At 48.7% G+C, this 24,436-nt stretch overlaps 1 protein-coding gene across 3 annotated transcripts in view; it reads right to left on the reverse strand.

Annotated features, from left to right (window-relative positions):
• Window positions 1-24,436, reverse strand: part of HLTF (helicase like transcription factor) — a 1,760,895-nt gene that overhangs the window by 1,208,912 nt on the left and 527,547 nt on the right. For all 3 annotated transcript variants that reach the window (XM_069618321.1, XM_069618322.1, XM_069618323.1), the window contains exon 10: window positions 15,927-16,020. In XM_069618321.1, coding sequence (XP_069474422.1) covers window positions 15,927-16,020 — 94 coding nt within the window. The remainder of the gene's footprint in view (window positions 1-15,926; window positions 16,021-24,436) is intronic.

Consider the following 24,436-nt stretch of genomic DNA (forward strand, 5'->3'; position numbering starts at 1 on the left):
TGGCGAACAGATCCACTTGAGGGGTTCCCCAAAGGGCGAAGATCTCTTGAAGGACTTCCTGAGCTATCTCCCACTCGTGAGAGACTGTGCTCTGCCTGCTCAGAGCGTCCGCTGTCAAGTTCTTCTCTCCGGCTAGGTGAATTGCCGATAGAGAGATTCCTTCCTGAATTGCCCAAAACCAGAGCTGCATCGCCTCTCTGCACAGTGGTAGTGAGCCTACGCCTCCTCTTTTGTTGAGGTAGTGCATGGCCACTGTATTGTCCGTCATTATTAGGACGTTTCTTCCCCGTACAGACGGCAGAAAAGCCTTCAGCGCTAGTCTGATGGCTCTCAGCTCCAACAGGTTGATATGTAGTCTGGACTCCGATGGAGACCAACGACCGCTGATGGTCAAGTCGTTGGCGTGAGCTCCCCACCCCGTGAGTGAGGCATCCGTGACTACTGTTATCTCCGGCCATGGTTGCCAAAACATTTCTCCTTTCAGGATGTTCTCCCGACAGGCCCACCACTGAAGGTCTCGGGCTACTTTGACCGGGATCCGAAGGAGATCTGTCATCCTTCCTGAGAACTGTGACCACTGAGTTCTCAGTGCCCACTGGAGGGATCTCATTCTCAGGCGAGCCTCCGGCACGAGGAATATGCAGGATGCCATGAGGCCTAGCAACCTCAGAAAGTCGTAGGCTGGGAGATATTGGGCATTCTGAAATCTGATGACCATCTGCAGAATATCTCGAGCCCTCACCTCTGGTGGCAAGGCTTTTCCCAGGGAAGTGTCCAGGACTGCTCCAATGAATTGGAGTCTCTGTGATGGTATCATCTGTGACTTTTTTAAATTGAGGGAGAAGCCCAGCTTGTGAAGGAAGTGGCAGACATAATCTAGTTGTCTCTGAGCCTGTTCCGAAGATACAGCTCTGATCAACCAATCGTCTAGGTAAGGGTAGACATGAATCCCTTCCCTCCTTAGACTTGCAGCCACAACCGACATTAGCTTGGTAAAGACCCTCGGGGCGGAGGTTAGCCCAAATGGCAGAACTCGAAATTGATAATGAGAGCTGCCAATTGCGAACCTCAGGTATCTCCTGTGCCTGGGATGGATCGGCACATGGAAATAAGCGTCCTGGAGGTCTAGAGATACCAACCAGTCCTGAAGCTGGAGGGCCTGAAGGATCTGAGAGAGAGTCACCATCTTGAACTTGTCCTTTCGGAGGAATTTGTTCAATTCCCGTAAGTCTAAGATGGGTCTCAGTCCTCCGTCCTTCTTCGGTATTATGAAGTAGGGGGAGTACCAACCCTTGTTCCTTTCCGCTACAGGTACCAGTTCTATGGCACCTTTCTCTAGCAGGTCTAAAACCTCCTGCAAGAGGAGCGGATCTGGAAGCTTCAAAGGGTTGTTCCCCGGTGGATGACTCTGAGGGATATGTAGGAAGGGCAGGCAGTAACCTTGGGCCACTGTCTCCAGAGCCCAAGCATCTGACGTAATAGCCTGCCATTCCGTCAGATGGTGAGTTAACCTGCCCCCTACTGGTGTTCTGTGAGGGGAGACCTCAGAGTGGTTTTGAAGCGGCTGATGCAGTTGCCGAAGGTAAAGTGGCTCCTGCTCCTGCGGGTGCGGCTTTCTTTCCCCTACCCCGTCCACCACGGGTAAATCTTCCTTGGCCTCTTTGAGCCGGTCGTCCCCTGCCCCTTCCATATGAGGAATAGTAACGAAAGGACCGTCCTCTCCACGATGATCCCGAAGGACGAAAGGTATTCTGACGGATAGCAGCTCCCAATGACTTGGCTGCTGCCTTGGACGTTTGCAGTTTCTCCAAACTGTCATCCGCCTTCTTTCCAAAGAGGGTAGAACCGTCAAAGGGCATATTCAAAAGCCTGGTCTGCACGTCAGAGGCAAAACCAGACTTCCTCAACCACGCATGCCTGCGGATTGTGGTACTTGCCGCCATGGCCCTGCTGATACTGTCAGCAGAATCTAGGCCAGTTTGTAGGGTCTCGCACATCGCATCTTTACCATCCCTGATGATGTTTAAAAATGCGTCCCTTTCCTCTCCTTCTTGGAGGCAGTCAGCCGCTGATGAAGCGCACTCCCAAAGGGTGTGGCTGAACCTAGCGAGCGTACAGGTCGCGTTAATAGACTTTAACGCCATGCTACAGGCAGAAAAAACCTTCTTAGCCATGCCATCATACTTTTTGTCATCCCTATCCTGCGGAGCAGTGGGGTATGCAGATGTGCTGCCTGATGAGGTTGCAGCCTGTACAACCAAGCTCTCAGGAGTAGGGTGTTTTGACAAATATTCAGGGTCAGAACTAGCCACCCTGTATTTTGTTGACAGTTTTTTATTTACTGCCGGGATAATTTCTGGCGTTTCCCAGTTTGTCAAAATCCTTCTCTGTAGAGCAGAGTGAAATGGAACCACAGGATCCTCCTGTGGGCCCTTGTCCAGTATGTCAGTGAGGTCATCCTGCTGAAAGGCAGGAGAAGGTGCAGACCAACCCATAAATTCTATGATTCTAGACATCAGAGCTCTATATGGAGTCTCCGCATGTTCTCCTGGGTCTGGTTTGATAAATTCTGCTTCAGGAGAAGTGTCCAAGCCACTAGCTTCCTGAAGTGCATCCTGAAGATTTTTTAATCTTCCTTCCTCAGAGGCGAAAGTCTCTGGCTCTGGTGATGTGGTCCTCTGTAAATCAATATCTTGGTCTGAATCCTCCCTTTCCTCAAAAATCGAGGTTAAAGGGGGATACATTGGTTTTTGGAATGGTATAAACCCCATTTCCAATGCAGAAGGAGCCATCATCACAGGCCTTGAAAACGTCGATGTCGTCGACACCGACGTGAAAGTACTCGAAGGCGCCGTGAAAAGCGTCGAGAAATGTGTACTAGGCCTCGAAGAACTCGAAAGGATCGGAGTCCTGCTCGAGAACGACGTCGACGTTCTCGGCGTCGAGTCGGAGGTCTTTTGTCTAACCGTTGGCTGTGGAGTAGCCGTGGTTCTTTCCTTCACCGGCGTCGATATCGGCGTCGACGTCGGCGTCGACTCGATCGACTGATGCGCCGATGAATCCTTCGACAACGGCGCCGACCTCTGTTTCGAAGGAGTTTTCGACGATGGCGTCGATGATGCTTTATCTCCCGATGGCTCGAGGCGCTTTCGGGTTGACTTTTCCGCCGGGTACTGCGACTCGCGGCGTTTAGATTTTTTGGGTTTTTTACCCGGGGTATCACCCTCAGCTGTCTTCGAGGGGGACGAGGCCGCTTTCTCGAAGACGCTTAGCATCTTTTTCCTGAATTCCTCCCACTCAGCTTGCGAGCTGCGTTTTGTGGGGCAATGAACTCTCTCAGGAGAACTCGACGAAGATGACGAAGGGGATCTCCTACGTCTCTTCTTCGAGTGTCTCGATGTCGACGAGTGGTGGGAGCCACTTCGTGATCTAGATCGAGAGTGTTTTTTATGGTGAGGAGACGAACGTCTCGACTCTACCGAAGAAGCTTTCGAGGAAGTTAAAGTTGACCTACCTCTCTCGAGCTTCCCCCTACGCTCCTTCAAGGCTTTCGCCGTCATGGAAAGGCATTCCTCACACTCCGAACTCTGGTGCGTGATTCCCAGACACCACAAACAGACCCTGTGAGGGTCCGTCAACGACATTTTCTTCCCGCAGTCTCGGCACTTTTTGAAACCGGACCGAGGGGTCGTCGGGTCGGAGGAGGATGCCATCGATATCGAGGTAAATAGTAGTTATTATATACGTTATCTTGACGAGAACTGAGCAACGGTGTTCCGAGGCACAACGAAGCGCGGAAAAACGGAACTGAGCAACGGACGCTGCGCGCGGCCTTTATAGGCAGGATGACGTCGACGTCGGCACGGAGGCCGTCGAGGGTCATCGACTCGGCGATCATCGACGCGCAGCGCCCTCTGGCGAAAAAAAAATTTTCCGAGGCCAGCAAAGCTGAAGGATTTCTATCTAAGATAAGGAATACGTCGGAGGACACAATCCCTTCGAAATTTATTTTCAAGAACATATAAGTTAAAAACACTCTAGCAAAAATATAGTAAAACACTCTAAACACAGTTATATGGAAAGCAGTCCCAATCCTTATTCCTATCTAGACAACTCTAGGTTAACACCACATAATTCAAACAGAGGTGAGCGCTTAACGTTAGATGACACTCTAGTAGGTAAAAAGAAGGGAGAAGGAGCAGAATTAGGTTAAACACACCACTCTAAGGTCCAGAACACTTGCAATAGGCTCAAAGAAGTACCAAGTCACAGGTGAGCAAAAGTCACTAGGCAGGGCCCACTCTTAGAGTAGCCGGAGCGAAAAATGTGCCCAAGATCACACTGTTATTAGGGATTCAAAGTCTTGCAAAGAGTTAGAAAGAGTTTAGAGTGGCTTAGAAAGTTTAGCCAGGGTGTCCCAGGCACTCCCAGGTTCGAAAGCCGGGGGCTAAATCTACCCCGTACAGTCGGTGGCAAGGGAAGCCAGGCGGAACACGGTACCTTAAGCGGAAAGGGTCCTCCAGCGGTGGCAGTTGTTCCAGGCAGTGGCAGCAAGGCTCGACGTCGGTCAGGGGAGAAGAAGTTCTCGCTGAAGAGCAGAAGAAGAAGGTCGTTGCACTGCCCGGGAAGAAACCAACCGCGGAGTCCTCCGGTTAAAGGGTTGTACCGACTTTCGCGGTTAGGGGTAAAAAATGTGGTATTCCGGTTGCCGGGGTGCTTGGCACGGGCAAGGCGGCCACGGGATACCTCGAGAAGCGAAAAGAAGGTGAAAACTGGTTGTCCCCACCAGTCAAGGGAAGGAGCCACTCCGTTAAGAGTTCTCCTCGGTCGTCGGGAAAAGTGGTGAGACGGTTCAGCAGGGCTCCACCGGGTGGTGTCGTCGAAGCAGGTCGGCTCAGCTCTTCCCTCGTCGGATTCTTGGTCCTGTGGCGACTTCTGAAGTTCCAGTCTCCAAAGCCCTGCTTTTATGCAGCAAACCCCCATTCACCCAGCCTAGCTGTCACTCAAACATGCTAAGTGGTGAGCCGGCCGGCTCACCACTTGGGCCAATCAGGACGGAGTGCGACTTGAGTTACCAAGGTAACTCAGTCCAGGGTGCCTAAATCCCCCTCCACCCCTCCTAAGTACCCCAGACAGAGTGGCACCACTTTGGAGGGCTTCTGTGGAGAAGCCCGCCAAAAGTGGAACAAAGGGCTCCACTTTGGGTCAGAGTTACAGAGGCGAACGCCAACGCCATTTTAGGATCAAGTTTTGGCAAAAAGTCCCAACCGGAGTTATAATAATAAATATATAAACCGGCGGTATGTTTAAGGCTACCGTAAATAAATAATTAAATGTGTTAGCCTAAAACAATGGGAAATCCCATAGGAAAATATTCGCGGTCGAATATAAAAAGTAGTTTCCACTGCCACCAGCCAAAACTCGATCAGGGGGGACGGAGACGTGCCCCCTCGACTAACAGACCCTGGGGCAATCGAATTGCCCCAGCCAGTACGTCCACAATATGATGGTTTGTACTGGTTCTGTTCAGGATTCAAGACTAGCAAAGTCTTTGGTGACTTTACATGCCCTGGGAGACAGTAGTCAGTCCCAGGGTATGGAGTCTATGTTGGGGAGTCCCTAGGACACCCCTGGGTCACGGCACAGAGGGTGCTGTGTAACCCACATCACAAAAATACATGAGGCCCTATGGAGTAAAAGACCCCATAGCCCATTCAACACAAGGTTTAACCAAGAAAACACACTTCAACATGTCCAAGAGTGAGGGTAAAAGAGTCTCACTCTTGGCAGGAGAAAAAAAGAAACCCCAGAAATCCAGCAAAGCTGCTGGGGGACTCACTAGGTAGGGAAATTCAGCCTAAACAGAGAATTCTCCCTAACAAGGGAGGTATTAGTTTAGCAAATAGTATATCCTTAAATAAATCTGCTAATATTTGAGCCCAGGCTTCAGGGTGACTTTAACATTACATTCGTCAATCCATCTCTGCCCAGGACTCTAGAGACACTCAGTTTCACGATCAATAGGAGAATATCTTCTTTATCAAAAATAATAGAATCATTAGACACCCAAGGAGGGGGTTTGAGTTTTTGTTCCTGCGGTTGAAGGGCATAACATCTAATCATAGTACAGTTTCAACACAGCTTCTGGCACAGCATTTATTTGAAAAGAGCGATTATCTTGCACAGCTCCATTAAATGTAGCCCAGATTTGTCCCATATTTTGGGATTCGATTGCTCTTAACATTTGTTCTCCATCCTTTTGCAAGGCATGTACTCGATATGACTTACACCAATTCTTATATTTCATTTTAATATTTTGTTTCAAGACAAATTGGGGGTTAAACTCCAGGTGTATAGTTGCCCTAATGTCCTTTCGAAGCTGTGTTTTATCATCATTAATTGCTCGATCTAAGCTAAATTTGTGATTATAACAAGGTTTAGAGGAACAATACTGTTGCAATTTAAATAGGCTCATAATTGCAAAGTGTTTACTATCACTTTTTACTATGCCTTCATTAAGTTGGATTTCTTTACTTATTATATACATCTGTAGATGTCCTAGTGATTCTTTTCACCATCTAAATCTATTTCTACTGCCTGTTAATATAACATGTTGTGTATAATATTCATTCATACTCTTTTTAGCATCACACATCCAGGTTAAAGTTAACAGGTTATGGTCACTTTGTGATTGAGGTAATACTTCAAAGTGTGTTAGTCTGTTAAACGTGTTTCTTTGTACAAATATATAGTCAATAGATGAATTAGAGTTGCCTCGCTTCCATGTTGGCTTAGGTGGAATATCATTTAGCAGGACGCCATTCACCATAATAAACTGTCTCTCTTTCATCAGAGAGCCAGCATTTTTTGTTACCTCTGTTTTATTCTGTTTTTTTTTATTGCAAATAATATTTAAATCTCCAGCTATCAACACTTGCGAGATATTAGAATCATTATTGACTAGATCGAGCATTTGTATTGCACCTTTGATAAAAGCGTTATCTGAGATCCCTATATGATTCCAACATAAATTCAACACTGCAATACTCGCTTCTTCAGATTGGATCTTGGCAAGCTGAATATATGAGTTTAAGGAAGCCCACGGTTCCAAAGTTAGACCACTACTAGATTTTATTGCTATCATAAGACCAGAAGCAGGCCGGTGCATAATTCCTCTTATAGTTGGGACCAGGGTTACAGTATAATTTTCCCATACAGGTGGTTCAAGTAACCAGGTCTACTGTAGTATAAGAATATCAAAATCTTTACATATATTTGTTTTCACAAATAAAATATGTTTAAAACCCCTCGTAATCTAGCTTGCCAGTTTGTAACACTTCTGGAAAGGCTCAATGGATTGTTACTCATTTCTGTTGTAATTTGGAAGTTGCTGTTGACTTCTTATATCGTAGACTAAATTGAAAGGGGCAACCAACTTGTTTAACACATCGTGAGTCATTCAAACTATCATTTACATCTGAATCGTTTTTATTGCAAAATAATTGCTCATTTCTGTTAGTCCCTTCAGTTACCTTTTATGCTCTTGCTTCTACAAGAATTTGCTTGCTATTATGTGTTAATTGATTTGTTAATGATCCTTGATTTAAAGCATTGTCTTGTGATATTATAAAGCCCAATGTAAACAGTTTTTCTTTCGCTAAACTACAAGGTATTTATAATTACCCCTGATTGGATCCATAATCTTGTAGTACTCAGGTTGTGATCATCTAGAAATTCGACTTTTGTTAAGTCATTGCTTTGAAAGTCTTCTAACACAAGTATATCACTAAAGATATTTAAAATACTTGCTCTATTTAAAACATTGTGGGCATGGCTCCGCTCGACATTGTAAGACTAATGAGTGACAATTTGTTCGAATTTTAATTAATGAATTAGCACTTTCCATAGTATTGTTATTTTGTAATAATTCACTTGCTTTCCCCATATTTCTTTTGATCTTTGGTAACCCACATAAGTTAGGAACGTTAGGCGGTACTAATGAATTAGTGACTGCGATACATGAGTTTGTACGTGTATCACTGCTTTTATATATTTTTCAATCTTCTTTCCTCCAAGGTCATAGATTTTGCTATGTTATGCCATTCTTGTAAAGTGGGTCTTTCATCAAGTCGCTTAACTTCATTATTTAAGTCTTTATCGGGAAAGGCAGTATTCAAATCAGGTGCCAAGGATTCAATGTGTTCAATATTAAGTGCTTCTGCAGCCTCTATGAGCTCATCCAAGGGTTCAAGAATCTCATCCGGCGACTAGAGTGCTAAACTTAGGTAATGTATTTTGGTAATTCTTGATTGTCTCACTAGATTTTGTTTTTTTTCATTTTTGCTCGATAGGTAGGAAGGACCAAGTTACTTACCTGTAACTGTTGTTCTCCAGCATGGGTCTTGCATGGATTCACATGCTCATGAATATTCCTGTCGTCATGTAATCGGTAAAGAAAGAAAATCGGTTTCGTTTCTGAACTGTGTTTCTACTAGTAACCAATCACTGGTCTCTGGGTCCTACTGCACCCAGCCAATGACTGCCCTCTACCTAAGCCCCTTCTCTGGCAGCCATCTTCAGATTTGGTAGCACGTAAAGTGGCAGTAGGACCAAGAGAAGAGCCGCAGAGGGGTAGGAGGGAGGGTTCACATGTGAATCCATGCCAGACCCATGCTGGAGAACAACAGTTACAGGTAAGTAACTTGTTTCTTCTCCAGCATGGGGTCTGGCATGGATTCACATGCTCATGAATACAAGAACACATAGCAGTACACACATGTACAACCACAGGAGGTGGCAAGGCTCAACATTAAGCATTTCAACAACTCAACATTAAGCATCTCTTACCTCCTCACCAGGCCCACCTTCAGGCGAACAGGTTGCGCAGCACTGCCTGGCCGTCTCTGGACTCCTCTCTGGAATCCCGGTGGACGCAGTAGAATCTCGTGAAGGTGTGCGTCGACCTCCACGTAGCAGCCATGCAGATGTCCAGCAGGGGCACACCAGAAAAGAAAGCCGTGGTAGCAGCGATCGCTCTTGTCGAATGGGCTCTCGGACGGCCAGGCAAGGGTCGGTTTGCCAACCGGTGACAGTGCATGATGCAACCAGAGACCCATCTGGAAATGGAAGCCTTCGAGAGGGCCTTCCCTTGGTTCACAGGTCCAAAGTTCACAAACAGCTCTGATGTCTTCCAAAGACTCTTTGTACGCTCCACGTAGAACTTCAGCGCTCTAGCCACATCCAGCGAGTGCAAAGTCCTCTCAGCCGGCGACGAAGGCGACGGGAGGAAAACAGGTAACACCAAGGGCTCGTTGAGGTGGAAGTCCGACGGCACAATGGGCATGAAGGAGGTGTGCGTCATCAGCACCACCCTCGTCTCGTGGAACGTCAGGTATGGAGGTTTACAGGAGAGGGCCCGGATCTCTCCCACTCTTCGTGCAGAGGTGATGGCCACAAGAAACGCTGTTTTCCACGACAGGAACTTCAACAGTGCCGAATGCAGAGGCTCGAATGGCAGCCCCATGAGCCTGGTCAGCACCACGTTGAGCTCCTACGCCAGAGCCGAAGCCTTCATCGGCGGGAACGATTGGAACAGTCCTTTCATGAACTCCTTCACCAGGCGATGAGACCATAGGGATGACCGCCCCAGAGTACTGGTGTAACGGAAGATAGCCGCCAGATGGATCTTGAAGGAGGCATGTGCCAGCCCCGCCTTGGCCAGCGATGGCAAATACGGCAGCACCTGAGGGGCCGTAATCCGCAGAGGGTTAATCTTCTGTACACAGCACCAGACAGAGAACCTCTTCCATTTGTGTCCATAGCACCTGAGAGTCGAGGACGTCCGGGCCTTTGCAAGCACCTCCTTGCAGTTCATTGGGATATCGTATCCTCCGAACTCTAGTGCTGCAGGAGCCAGGCCTGCAGGTTCAGCGACCCCGGGTCGTGGTGGAGGATGGCGCCTCCTTCCCTGGCGAGAAGATCTGCATCCATCGGCAGTTTGACTGGGGGGCGGGGGGGACGCTGACATGTCCAGAAGGTCTGGGAACCAAATCTGCCTCGGCCACGCAGGTGTGACGAGGATCATCCTGCACCGGGACCGTCGGAGTTGACTGATGAGTCGCAGCAGCAACGGCAACGGTGGGGATGCATATAGGAACAGGCCGCCCCAGGGGAATGAGAAGGCATCGCCCATGCTCCCCGGCTGGGGAAACCTGCTGGCGAACCTCCTGCACTTGGTGTTCGTTGCCGTCGCAAATAGGTTGCTCTGGGGAAAGCCCAATCGACTGAATAGGAGATCCACTTGATCCTGCCGAAGCTCCCACTCGTGGCACAAGCGCAGCTCCCTGCTGAGCGAGTCGGCGATGGTGTTCTTCATTCCTGCCAGATGGAAGGGTACCAGAAACATTCCTTGGGCGACGGCCCAGTGCCACAGACCCTGCGCTTCCTTGGATAGGGCTGGGGATCTGTTGCCCCCTTGCTTTCGGATGTAGAACATCGTGGTGGTGTTGTCGGTGAAGACCCTTACCACCTTGCACCGCCACTGGTGCTAGGCACTTGAACACTCTGGGCGCTGACTTCAATCCAAAGGGAAGGGCCTTGAACTAATAGTGTCGCCCTTGGACCACAAATCGCAGGAATTTGCGATGTCCTTTTAGAATGGGGATGTGGAAGTAGGCATCCTCCAAGTCCAGCGCCGATAGGAAGTCGCCTTCCTCCAGCTGTCCCAGCACGTGCTGGAGGGTGACCATCTGAACTTCTGGGACTTGATGTACTTGTTTAGACAACGAAGGTCCGGGATGGGTCTCCAACCGCCAGTCTTCTTCCGGACGAGGAAGTATCGCGAGTACACTCCGGAGCCCCAGAGCCTCTTTGGGACGAGTTTGATAGCTCCCGTTCTTAGCATCGCCCGTACCTCCAGCAGCAGTTGAGGGACGTGGTTTTCCTTCCTGGCCACGGGTGGAATACAGGGACACCTCTTTTGAAATTGCAGGGTGTGCCCACGGGCCAGGGCATCCAGCACCCAACGGTCGATGAGATGGACTCCCACATGCTGACTAATTTCACCAACCGGCCTCCCACCGGGGTGCTCAGGTGGGAGCCTGACGCTAAGGCCGGTTCAATCCTGTTTCGTCGCGGCCTTGCAGCCTTGGCGACGACGGGATCGTCCTGCCTTGCTGCGTCCTCTGTAGGCCTCCTGCGACGAGGAGCGGGCCGCTTGGCGGTACGACAAGGAACCGCCGCCGAATCCTCTGGAGGCACCTTGCTTGCCTCCGGAGTTCTGAAAAGACAGCTGTCGTTGAAGAATACCCAAGGCCCGAGCCGTCTCAGTGTCTGCCTTGATGGACTGTAGTGACTCGCCCATTGTCTTGCCGAGCAGGTTGTTCCCGTCGAAAGGCATGTCAAAAACCTGGTCTGCATGTCCTGGCGGAAGTCGGTGGCCTTGAACCAACCGTGCCGGCGAAGGCAACGGCTGTTGCCCATCTGGCGAACGCCGGTGTCGTGGCCACCGTAATGGCGTGGTCCGACGCCACTTCGCCCTCCTCTAGGATTTCTAGGGCCTCAGCCTTCGTGTTGTCCGGGAGGAAGTACAGTAAGGGAGCGATCTTGAACCACAGCTCCCTGTCGTAGCGTGCCACAATCGCGAGGGCGTTGGCCGCTTTAATCGTCGTCGCCGACGAGATGACCCGTCGTCCCATGGCGTCCAGCTTCTTCCCCTCGCTGTCCGGCGGGGATGTTGAAGCCGTCGCCCCTGCCGCTTTCTTCTTGGCCACCGCGGAGACCCCTGAATCAGGGGACGGCTGTGCCCTGAGGCACATAGGGGCGGAGTCCAGAACCCAGTACTTCTCGTACCGGTCTCTCTTAGCAGGTTAGCAGGAGCCGTGGACAGGTTCTTCAGGAGCGCCAGCCCCTCGTCCCAGACGTCATCCAGTAGGGTGACTGAGAGGACAGGCTTCCTCTTGGCCTCCCGCCGTTGGTAGAGGAAGCCTTCCTTCTGTTCTTCGGGGCAGAGCTGGAAGAGCTCAGCTGCCCTGGCCATCATGGTGTGGAAGGAACTAATTTCGTCGGGGGTGGTGGGGAGAGGAGGCCCGAGGAGGTGGTGAGTGGAGGTCCATTCCGTCGTCACCACCGTCGTCGTCCGTCCCCTTTGTTGCCGTCTCCGTTCCAGTCTCATCCCTCGGAGGAGGGGATGGGGGTGAAGGCTGGAAGGGGGGAGGAGGATGGACTCGTCTCCGCTTGTTAGGCGGGCTTCTTGTTGGACCTGGCCCCACTGGGTCGTCTGTGGGGGGTAAGGGCATCCGTGTCCTTATCTCCACGCACAGGGTCTGTATAGCCAACAAGACAGCCCCTCAATTGTCCTGTGGTACGGGCACCGGCTGCAACGGGACTGACGGTTGAGGTGTGGGGTCCTCTGCGGCCCTATCTTCCTCGTTGCTCTCGTCGTTGGTCTCGTCGGGATTGTTCCCGTGGGCCTTGGATTCCTCGAACCTCTTGTCCAGGATCCTTTGGACGCTCGCCAACTCATCCTCAGAGGTGGTATCCGTGTCCGTTATGGCTACTGTGCCCCCCCCCCCCCCCAGTTTCTCCTGCTGGGGTTTCACTGGGGTCTTCTCGATAGGCAGAAAAGATGATTCCCTCCTGGGTGGCAGGGAAACTCTAGCCCCTGAAGTCACCTCCACTGGGGAAGCCTCCGTAGGTTTCGCCAGGGCCGCCACGACTCCCTCAATCGAGGCCTTAGCCGGGTGAATCAGGGCCTTCACAACCTTGGCCGTGCCGGAGGCCTTTACCTTGGGGGCAGGGTCACCGCCTTGCTCCACCTCGGCTGTCTCTGTCGGGATCGACCGGGGCTTCTCCCGAAGCTTAGCCAGTTTGTCCGACTTCCTCTTCACCGAGCCAGAGCGTTGGCTCGTGGTTGATCGCGTCAGTGATAGTGCGCCCTGCCTGGCAGCCGAAGAGCCTGACCGATCGCCACTCCCGGTGCCCACGGATTCGCAGTGCTTTGCCTTTTGTTGGGCCCCTGTCGCTGGAGCGCCCTCAAAGGTTTTAGAAGACGGCTCGGATTTCTTCTTCTCACCTGCTGCTGAGCTTTTCCGCTCCAGCCAGTTGGCGAGTCGAATAGGGCGGTCCTTCATTGTCCGTTCGGACATGTTCTTACAAAATGCTCATCCTCCTTAAAGACGTTATGAAGTCCGCATCCAGGGCAGCTCCTGAACAGCTTGGATCCAACAGGTGTCATGCTTCCCTTGTCCTGGGCCATGTCCACGCAGGGTAGGCCTCACAGATCTTCTGGAATCCTCCGAGAAGTGGAAAACACAACGAAAAAATGCCCTTGAGGGGCGTAGAAAATTCCGAAAACGGGTCCCTGTTGATCAGAAGTGAAGTCGGTGGAGCTTGAGGCTCGATTGACCGAAAAAATAAGAGTAAAGTCTTTGAAAAAACACAAAACGCAGTAAAACCTCAAGAGCTACAGCACGAGGACTCCCAACACTTGAACGTGCGGTAAAAATCTGAAGATGGCTACCAGAGGAGGGGCTTAGGTAGAGAGCAGTCATTGGCTGGGGCAGCAGGGATTGGTTACTAGTAGAAAGACAGTTCAGAAATTAAACTGTAACTGACTTTTTCTTTACCGACGATTCCCAGCCTGACAATAGGGAATATTCATGAGCATGTGAATCCATACCAGACCCCATGCTGGAAAACCTGTTTCTCTGATGTTGTTAGTATTTGTATACATTTCCTAGCACTTACATTCTTTCGATTTATTCGCCTTTTTTATTTTTTGGTAGCTTTGTAGTTTTAGAGTCAACTACTAACCTTTTTTGGGGTTAAATCTCTCAAAGGAGACATTTGAGTTTAATGCACTTGAAATTATTTCACCACACATTTCTTTGCCATGAATTAATTGGTTAGCTGTTGTATCAATCACTGTTTTTGTAATTGGACAACCAGAAGATTTTATACGTCTGGGTACAGACATGGTGTTATTTTCAGGGAGGTACCCTTCATTTCGGATCTTTCTGCGTATAGGTAAAGGTAAAAGGATGGGCATCAATGGAATTGTCTCTGCACTTTTTAAATTAATTTTAAATTCAGTTTACTTAGTAATTCTGTTTTCAAACATAATTTGCTATCAAGGGATTCATATAGCTTTGCAAAACTTGATAATGCAGTGTTCATCGCCATCAATGTTAGGTCTACTTCGATACCACCATTTCCAGTCGGTTAAAGGGTCTATGCGGAGTATGATGCACAAATGAAGCAGATGAGCATGAGGAAGACTCTACTTGAGACCCATACAGTATGGATGATTGGGACAGATGTATTGGTGGTATGCAAGGTATGGGAGAGGGGCACTCCTGATCAACTTGAAATTGAGTGACTGGAACTATTACTACCTAATTTTCATTTTCAATCAAACTTGCATTAAGAAACATTTGTTGTGTAATAGAAGGTACAATCCACTTGCTTATTTACCTTCTGACAGTTTTCTAGGGCAGGTAATCAATCTATCATCATTACCATTAGTACAGCTATTTGTAGAATGATTGTCGCTCTTATGGAGGTGGGCAACGGTAATGATTTTTTTTATCAATTAGGTCACCACCCTAATTCAACAAGGTTAAACCTACTATAGGAGCCAGAACCAGCTCTGTCACTGTTTGGGCAGCTATAATTATGGAATCAGTTATTTTGTTAAAATTGATCAGAAGATCATCATCACGTGCTTCAGAATCCCCCACTAAAGTTACATTCTCATGCATTTTGCGTTCAATCTCAGAGTTAATAGGATTTAAAATTCTTCTGACGGTGCAATGCAAGAACTCCTTATATCAGTTGTTAAGGATTTTGCCCATCTTCGTTTTAGTAGTGCACTTGATAAATGCTTAGACGGATAACATTTTATTCATTTCTGCTGTAATGTTAGATTTGTCAGATAGCTGAAACATGTTTTGATTGTCAGACAGTTGAAATTCATGATTATAACAAAAAAATGAAAGGGATACAAAATATGAAGATGTGCTACAAAAATAAAACGGGACGCTTCAAAACCAACAGTATTTTAGGTTTTCCTATAAGCAATGGGCATGCATGTATGAAGGGCAGAGCACCAACACAGTCATGATCAGGGATAGGACATGGCAAGAGCCATGAAGAAACAAGATTATCTGAAAGCATAAAGCTCTGCGGCCCGATGTTCAGGCATGCCTGGCGATGCATGCCACGTCATAATGAGTGCAAATTACACCTACCCGAGAGCCAGAATAGAGGCCACGTGGGTGCTAGTCATCCCACCAGGCCCATTACATGTGACTGAGATCTGCGGCTGATGGAGATTGTGTTACATAGGTGGGCCAAGTGTAAGTGTAAAGACTTAGCCTGTTGCTGTTAAGTCATGCCACTTAATGTGAGCATGTTCTGTTTTTAGTCTAACCAACTAAATGCATCATGCCGATTTTCTATGGTACCTCATTGTGTAAAACCCCATAAAAACCTTGAGAATCGTGTACTCTGATGCCTCTTTCCTGGGATGGAAATACTCTTGCCAGTTTCTCTGTCCATTTCTGCACAGCTATATAGAAATACACCTGACTCTGCTTTCCCTTATTGGATATATTGCCAGGTGTTTACACATGAAAGCTTTAAGAAAATTATGACAAATGTCAGATTTACATTTTTCAAAGGTAGAAATGAACTTTGTCCCAAAGCTAGGTTTTTGTTCAATGTCAAACTGAAGTAGTAATTTGCCTAGCAATGCTAGACCATTTGCCAACATAGAATGCTCCGTGCTTGATCGAAAGCAAACAATTTCTGGGTTATGTTCCACAGGCTTCAACCATGAATTTGAAATGGACCGCAAATCCTAATAAAAAACATGGTGAAGTATAGCACAACATGTACAAAAAACTCATGCGCACCGTTATGGTTACCTTTAGGAAGGGCATATAGTAGTTTACTGCCATCATCTTCTTCAGCTTTCACAGTATCTTTACATTTCTGAGAGTTTCCAGGGTCACTGAAATTCTAAATGATTTGAACAGGGGTTTATTACTAAACAACATTCTGTATTTGTTTACAGTTAACAAAATGCCCATTAGTTCATAAAATGGTTGCATTTTTAAAGAAAATATTTAACACACTTTTTTTCCAGCAAAGCTTACAAAACGGAAATAAATGGATATACAATAACAACTGCCATTAAACTTTGAATCGATTCTAACCCCTCGGCAGCTTTTGAAATGTTGGCAAGATTGCATTCAAACCTTCATAACACCTGTTTTTATAAATTTTAACAAACAAGTTTTCCTCCTCGCCGCTTCCCCAGTGATCGTGAGTATAACATGACCCAAGATATGTGATTTTCTTTTGTCCGCTTTCTGAACAAATCCAAAGACAAATGTGTTTTTTCCTGATAATTACACCACCAAAAAAAATCTATTTGTCTAAGCTTTCCAAAACAAAATTGAAATACATTTTGGAAAAGCCAATAGTTTAGGCTTTTGCAGTTCTTTGCATTTTTTTACATATATAGGCATGAATGTGTGTTGGACCCAAAAAGATACATCCCAGCTCAAAGAGCAAGCAAAAGTGCTGGTAATCTCATGGCTGGTCCCATGAGCTGTTGGACTACTGATTAAGGGGCCGATTCATGGAATAATTGTGCGGCAGAATCGGTGGCGCAAGCGAGAAAAATCCAGCGCACGCATGCAAATCACACGCAAGCAATTCATGGAAGTCTGTGCGCATGTTTTTCCTGGGAGCTGCGACATCCTGAACGCTGTGCGCGACGCGCACAACGTGTAGCGCACACACCAAAAAGGGGGCGGAACACGCGGAATGGGGACCAACGCGTGAAAATGAGGCCGTAACTGGGGAAGAACTGCTGGGAAATACACAGAACGCCCACACGCTCATGAACAACACGTACTTATGGAATCGAAAATGGAAAACCCGCACACACCAAAAGACACGCACAGGCGTAAACATGTCCGCCAGATGAAGGCAGGCGGATGCGCCCCCGCGCAGTATAAAAGTGCGCCCAAACCACAAATAAGCATATACAGCTACGATGAATGTCCCATTTCTCACAGCAGTGATCATAGGACACCGCAGGAGGAGAATAGCCAGGTCCCGCATTTTTTTGCCCAGGACCAGCCTTTTTGGGATGCCTGATGATGAGATCTATGGCAGGTAGAGGTTTCCACCTCATATCATCCTATACCTGGTCACTGAGTGGGAGGATGACCTCACATCACCCACCTTGTGCTCCCAAGCACTGAGCCCCTTGGAAAAGGTGCTCGATGTCCTGCATTTTTGGGCCACTCGGTCATTTCAGCGGACAACTGCCATAGTTGGGGGCGTCTCACAGCCCACGCAGTCACGCTGCCTCCACCAGGTGTTGGCAATCATGACTGGGCATCCCTCAGTCCGCAGGGACATATACATGCCCAGAACACCCGCAGAAAGGCAGGCCGTGGTCCAGGACTTTTACAGGGTGGCACACATCCCCAAAGTGCTTGGTGCCATAGATTGCACCCATGTGGCCCTACGTCCATCTAGGGCAACTGAGAACATCTACCGCAACCGCAAGCACTGGCATTCCATCAACGTACAGGTTGCATGCAATGCCCATGGAATCATCACCTCTATGCAAACTATCCTGGTTCTACCCATGACAGTTTCATATACAGAATGTCCGCCCTGAGCCGGGACCTGGAAGCTGGGAAGCATGGCAACACATGGCTCATTGGCGAGTAGAAATATCTGTGCATATGCATGCACGTCACACACAGACAAATACACAAACCCAAATAATGACAGCCATCACCACCTCCCCAGGGGACAGTGCCTACCCACATGATGAGGCCAATACGGAAGCCCACCACACCACCCCAGGTAAGATACAACGCAGCCCATATTGGAACCAGGGCCATAGTGGAGTGCACATTCGGAGTGCTCAAGTCACTCTTCTGCTCCCTTGACCGGTCTGGCCGGCAGCTACTATATGCACCCCCAGTAGTGTGCAGGATCCTTGTGGCAGCATGTGTCCAGCACAATGTTGCAACACAGCGGGGCGTACCGGTGGACATGGTGGTGCCCCCTACATCCCCCAACCACACGCACAGGCACTGCTCATGGGAGGGGAAAGGGCATGGGGCGAGGCAGCCCGGACCCAGCTTGTGGCCACATTTTTCACCTAAACTCCCACCCCTGCGGAGTGCACACAGGCCTGGCACATACCAGGTGACAATCTATGATGACAAAGACAGTCAACTGTGACAACCTTACAACCCTGAGAATGCTTCCACGGAAGTGCTACATTGTGTGCATCCCTAGCTACTTAAACATAACCAATCCTGTGTGACCAAAAGTAACACATGCAAGGTGCATATCCCACCACCCCCCTGCAAAACAGGCCATAAAAATCACTGGTATGTCACCCAAACCCTCCCAACCCCTATTACCCTCGTCCGCCACACCATCACATGGCATGCAACAGCAAAAGAGCAAACCAAATGCACAACACATGACAAATTAGTCACAAAGGGCCAACGTGATGAATAGAAACAAGCCTGAGACAATCACAACTGACATGGAATCAGATTAAATGACTGACCAATAACCTCTCACACATACAAAGTCATACACAAATGCATGCCACCAGCCGTACCATCTACAAAAGACAGAATGCCTGTTGGCATGCACATTGGGGAATCCAAATCCGCAAATCCCAAAACCGTGTGCTGTGTGTGTCCCCTGCAACACACCGCTCAGCACACAGCACAGTGAACGGCCACTGTGTTGGGGATACACCTGGAGCATCATATAAATAAGGACAAGCAAGAAAGATTACCCAGTGATGCATGTACACGATCCAAAAATTGTAGGTGATCATGCGCTGCAGGGACACAGCATGGTAGAGAAGGCAATCTGTGTGCACGTGTGGGCATGTATGGGTGGTTGTATGTGTGGTGGTGCGTTGTCTAAGTGTGTGTCTCAGTAGGGACATGCACTCAATATATGCATGTGAAATGAAGTGACCCTCAGTGTCCTGTACACATCACATGTGAACATTGCCCATGTGGACACCCCAGTGTGTCAAACCACACCAATCCCCTGACACCTGAAAAGTAAAGCCAACACAGGAACATCCATTGACCAGCAGAACACATCATGTACATAGTACCCCACATTGAAGATGTCAGACAGTGGCCAATCACTGTAGCCCAAGCGTACTGTCAGACAACGAAAGCCCCTCCCTCATTTCCTCATCACCTTGACCTTCAGAAGAACTGTCTCTGGGGTCTGTCGGCTTCTTCCTTCTAGTCTATCTGGCTTCAGGATCCCCCTTCTCCTTGGTTTTCTTGTACTTCCTTTCGTGTAAATAGGGTCTAGCTCCCTCAGAGGCCACCTTGACCGGTAAAAATACCATATTGCAGAGAACTCCAAGGAGCCAAACCCCCAAACCAGAGAAAAAGCCTCAAGTCGCCAAAAACCCCTGGAAGAGTCTCTAGTAGATGACTTGAAGTTGTAGAATATGGGCAAGTAAATGTCCAAGCTGAAGGATAGAATAACTTCCAAGGTGGCACAGTTGTAAAATGGTTCAACAGGATGGGTAGGAACTTCAGTAGACAATCAATGAGGATGCCACAACTGATGGGTAGAGCTGAAACTTGAGTAGAAAATAACCAAGGAGGCTGGCACAACTGTATGGTTGAGCTGAAACCCAATCAATCATTGATAGCGTGAACGGAGAAAGGCAGAGAGAGCACAAGTTTTGAAAGGCAGAGTGAACGCGAGATCACCGAAAACAGCTGACAGCAAGTTAAGAACCAGAACAGTTGAATAGCTTTGGTAAAAGTCCAAAGTCAACATAAAGGTATGGATGTAATAGATGAAAGATAGGAGGAGCAAGAGAGAGAGAGATGCTGTGGTACAGAAGTGTACTGAGGCTAACCGAGGCAGCGTACAAGTATGCGGAAAGAACTGCCCGAGAGACGGGCGGACAGATCTGCAACAAGGACAGTAGCAGGAAGATAAACAGAGACCAAAGGCACCAGAGTGTGAAAAACAAGTAAAAGAGCTGGAGTCCAATAGGAAAACTGCGCCGTCACGCAGCAGCAGTCCAAGAGGGAAGACAGATACAACGTGCCGTCGGAATGGAGCGTAGCAGTAGTCTAGCCGGCCATCTCAGGCAAGGACTGGACCGTGAGTTGTTGTTTTTGGGTCACATTCCTAATGCTTCCACCTTTGCCACAATTCCCAGGAGATGAACCTAACACCTACCAACTTGACATTGTCACCACCTGTCCCCCTCCCACAATCAGTGTGGCTTTGACAGCTAAAGGGTGCAGGCTACCGTCTACAGCATTAAGCGTGTCAAGCATGTATACAGGCGAAAAATGAAAAAACATCACAATCAACTTCAATAAATGCACAATTCAAAAATGTACTCCCCAAAATTGATTGCAGACATGCCTTGGAGAAAACATCTATAATCCCCACTAGGGGTGTATACACAAGTAGTACAGCAGACTGGCCACAGATATGACGAAAGTCCAACGCCCCTGTGTAATTTGCTGTCACACGGAACCATCCATGCAAGCCCATGGAAAGGAGAAGCAGGCGTGGCATATGTGTCAGCACCCCAAGCCACAAACACATACACGAGACAAGCTTGTATACGCCCAGCTGGAACACACAGTGGATGCTTTCAAAAGCCACAAAGCACCACACCTTCACATGAATACACAATAGACAAACAATATTATTTTTTTTAAAAATGCCTACATACGACCCAGGGGTGGGCGGGGGGGGCTAGACACCCAGGAGGGGGGAGGTACAGGGTGCACCTCAACACCCACATGTGTTGATGTTGAGAGTTAAAAAAAATCCTCCATGGGCTCAAAGCCTGCACGGCTTTGACCTGTGTGGAAGATAAGTCGTCGTCCTACTCACCCTCTGGATGGAAATCAGAACGTGGACGTGGCACAGTTACCTGACCATGCCTATCCGCAGCTTGCCCCTCCACGGCAGCAAGTATGCAGGTATGGTAAGCCCGTTCCTGTGTGGCAATGGCACATAGGTCAGCATGCAGCACCTCACGTGATACGCGTGCTTCCTCTTGCAAGGTAGCACGTATAACACAGAGTTCTGCCTGCATGGCCTCACATGACATCTGGAGCACCTCCCGACATGCACGTAGCTCAGCCGAGATGGTGTTCTCAAGCTGCACCAACCTCACTTCGGACCGCTGCCTCTGGGACATGTTGAGCACACCCAAAGTAGATCTGAGGGATCGGTGTTCATCCCTCAAGGCCTCCCTGGGTGCCTCTTCCTGAGCAGCAAGTGCTTCACGCAGAGACACCATTTTGGTCGACGTGCCCTGTTTGAGGCCACCATGCCCAGCCAGAGTGAGTGGCACATGGACTGCACTGCCTGCTGCTTGAGCTCCACCTGCCTATCAGGTGGGAACATGGATTGGGCCACACTTTCCATGCCTTGAGCAATCTTCTCAATAGCTGCCCCTTGTTGCTGTGAACTGGCATACATGGATTGCTCCCACTCCGTATTCCCCGGTGGCGCACGGCCACTGCGTTTCCAGACATTACACCTGTGGGACCCAAGGAGCCGTGGTCCATGTAGATTGGCACCGCCCGCGGACGCAGGACTGCATCCCTCCATTGACATGATGCCCCAGGCACATCAGCAACTGGTGTGGAGTGTGACCGTGCGTCCAGAACCACCACAGGCAGACGTTCCAACACACTGCCTTGCCCCTCAGTGCAGGTGTCACGGATAGAATATCATCCACATCACAATCACTCACCAGCGACGAATCATCATGATGTGCATACAACTCAACATTGGGCTCAGTGTTCATCAGAGCTTGACTGATTGCCAGCCCTGAACACGACGGTCTGGAGCACAAATGGGTTCTCGTGGTCTACCACCCCATGACCCCAACCTGTGCCGGGTTGCTGATGTAAAAGCAACCCCGTGTCTGGAATGACATCACCATCCTTTGGCTCCATTGCATCATCACGTGTAACGTGAACAATACTAACACGAGTACACATGTCAGCAGCAGATAACCCACAGACATAGACATCACTACATCGACAGCCAGCACATGAAGCAGACATGTCAAACAACTCAAATTCCGGCATGCATCCAGTGGCATTGATATGCAATGGCATCCCAAAAGCAGAAATCCATGCGTGTAAATTGCGAAGCCTACACATGTACTGAATGTAGCATATCACCTCCATCACACACCACCGCTGGCAGGCACATATCACAGGAAGAAATGACAGATGGCAACAAAGATGGCACTTAGCATAAGCATGTTTGAACAGCCAAATGGCCACAGCTGCAAGTGAATCAAAGCCTCTAGAACACCCTTCAGGGCCTGATTCAGCACTTTGTGCATTCAATGTGCCAAAAAACATGATTCAGTGTGTCAAATCACCACGCCAAGGCTCCACCAGTATTGCTAAGTGGGCCTGGGCATACTCGGACTGCACGACAGTTCACCTTCAGGATTGTGCCGGTTTAACATAACGGGCGCAATGCTTAAATCTCAGCAGCATTTCCGTAAAATAACTACATATTAGTTATTTAACAAAAATGCTGCTGAGAACACGTGTAAATAAACACTTTCACACACACCTAAGTAAGTAGTTGCAATGTGGAACTACACAACGTTGAAGCTGCTTGCATATGTATATGTGAAAGTGTTCAAATACACCCGTGGTCATATACACCCTATGGTGTATATGAACAGCATTCCATACAGCAAAGCAAGCAGCTTCAACGCCGCTTGCTTTGATGTATGTGAACGTGTACACATACACAGGTGCAGGCAGCTCCACAGTAATTTCAACCCGATTTGCAGGCTATGATCAATGTGCGGGCTTTACCAGTTAGTATAGACCGCAGATTGACCAATCAACTTTGCTAAACACCCGCTAGGGTGTTACAATACAGAGTACATGTGTCACAGGACGCACCTGTGCTAGTGCGTTTCATAACAGTGAAGGGATGAAAATCTGAACATACATGGCAGGTCACTGACGTTGCAGCAGTGAGTAGGCATGTACAACGGTGTAACATGGCTCAGAAGTGGGTGGGTGCAGTGCAGTACATGTGAACATTACCAACAATCTACATCAACAAGTACATTTCGATGTCAATCACTTAACATAATGGCAGTGTAAGGGCAAGTTCAGCTATCATGTGCAATGTGCATGCACTGGGTTGCATGGCTACAGTTAACCTCCCCCTTAGTGAAAATGCAGGGAGGCATTGCACGGCAATGAAAGGTTGACCAGAGAACTGTGTATTGGCAGACAGTGTTGGCTAACATCAATTGCATCATCTCGGTCAACTGACATCACAGCAGATGAGAATGGGACAATAAGCAGGACACATGATGAACCGTCAGTAGTACACCCATTCATGCAGAAGGCACTACACACCTGTTGAACAGAGTCAGGGGGCCAGCAACAGGGGGAGGCCTGCAACACACAGACAATGACACCCTAAATATGTGCATGATGCAGGACTGAGCCAGAGCGAGCATGTAATGGATGACCAAATGCCATGATACGCATGTCATCCCGGACACGTACTACAATGATCATCCTGCCAAGGACACAGGAGCATGCATGGAATGCACATGGAGCATGAATGGGCACTCATGTCCCCGGGGAGCATCTGCCCTCTGCACAGTCCGAGTGAGACACCCTGCATCAAGGACAAAAGATGCACCCCACAGTATGTGTCTGGCAGGTTCGCAGGGGGAAGTGTGCATGTACACAGGAGCGTGGAACAGGCCATTGCAGTAGCCCAACATGTTACCCACCAGTGCCATGGTAAAATTGAGGAGCAGGGGGGTGGAGGGACAAGGAAGCATGCCCACATGGAGTACCCACATGCAGACTGAACACAAATGCACGTCAGTCATGTGATGACAGTCCGAGTGCGGAGTTGAAAGACACCACAGGCTACATGCAGACAGGTCAGTGAGCTGGAACATGGAACAGAGGGGCAGCCGGGTAACTAGCATGTGAGTAGGGTGCATGTGTGGTGATGAGGACAGTCCCCGTCTGCTTCACATGTCCAGCATGCATCACAACAGGCATGCATTAGTGAAGCATTGCAGAACTCGCACATGAGAACCATGTACACATAGCATGTAGTGGCAGTCAAGCACAACACATCACACAAGCAAACAACACATGGGCTGGACAAACACGCAACAACAGTCACCGGACGGGGAATCATAATCCTGCACCTCTCCCACTCCTTCGATCAATTGTGCCGGGATGAACTCTGCAGCGATCTCCTCTTGCAGAGTGAGTTCTTCCTCCTCAGGTGGTGGCCCACTGCCAGTCACCCGAGTCATGGCATAATTGGAGGCACGCTTTTGGTTAGC

The sequence above is a fragment of the Ambystoma mexicanum genome, chromosome 10 (assembly GCF_040938575.1).
Source record: "Ambystoma mexicanum isolate Mex_15411 chromosome 10, UKY_AmexF1_1, whole genome shotgun sequence".
NCBI lineage: Eukaryota > Metazoa > Chordata > Amphibia > Caudata > Ambystomatidae > Ambystoma > Ambystoma mexicanum.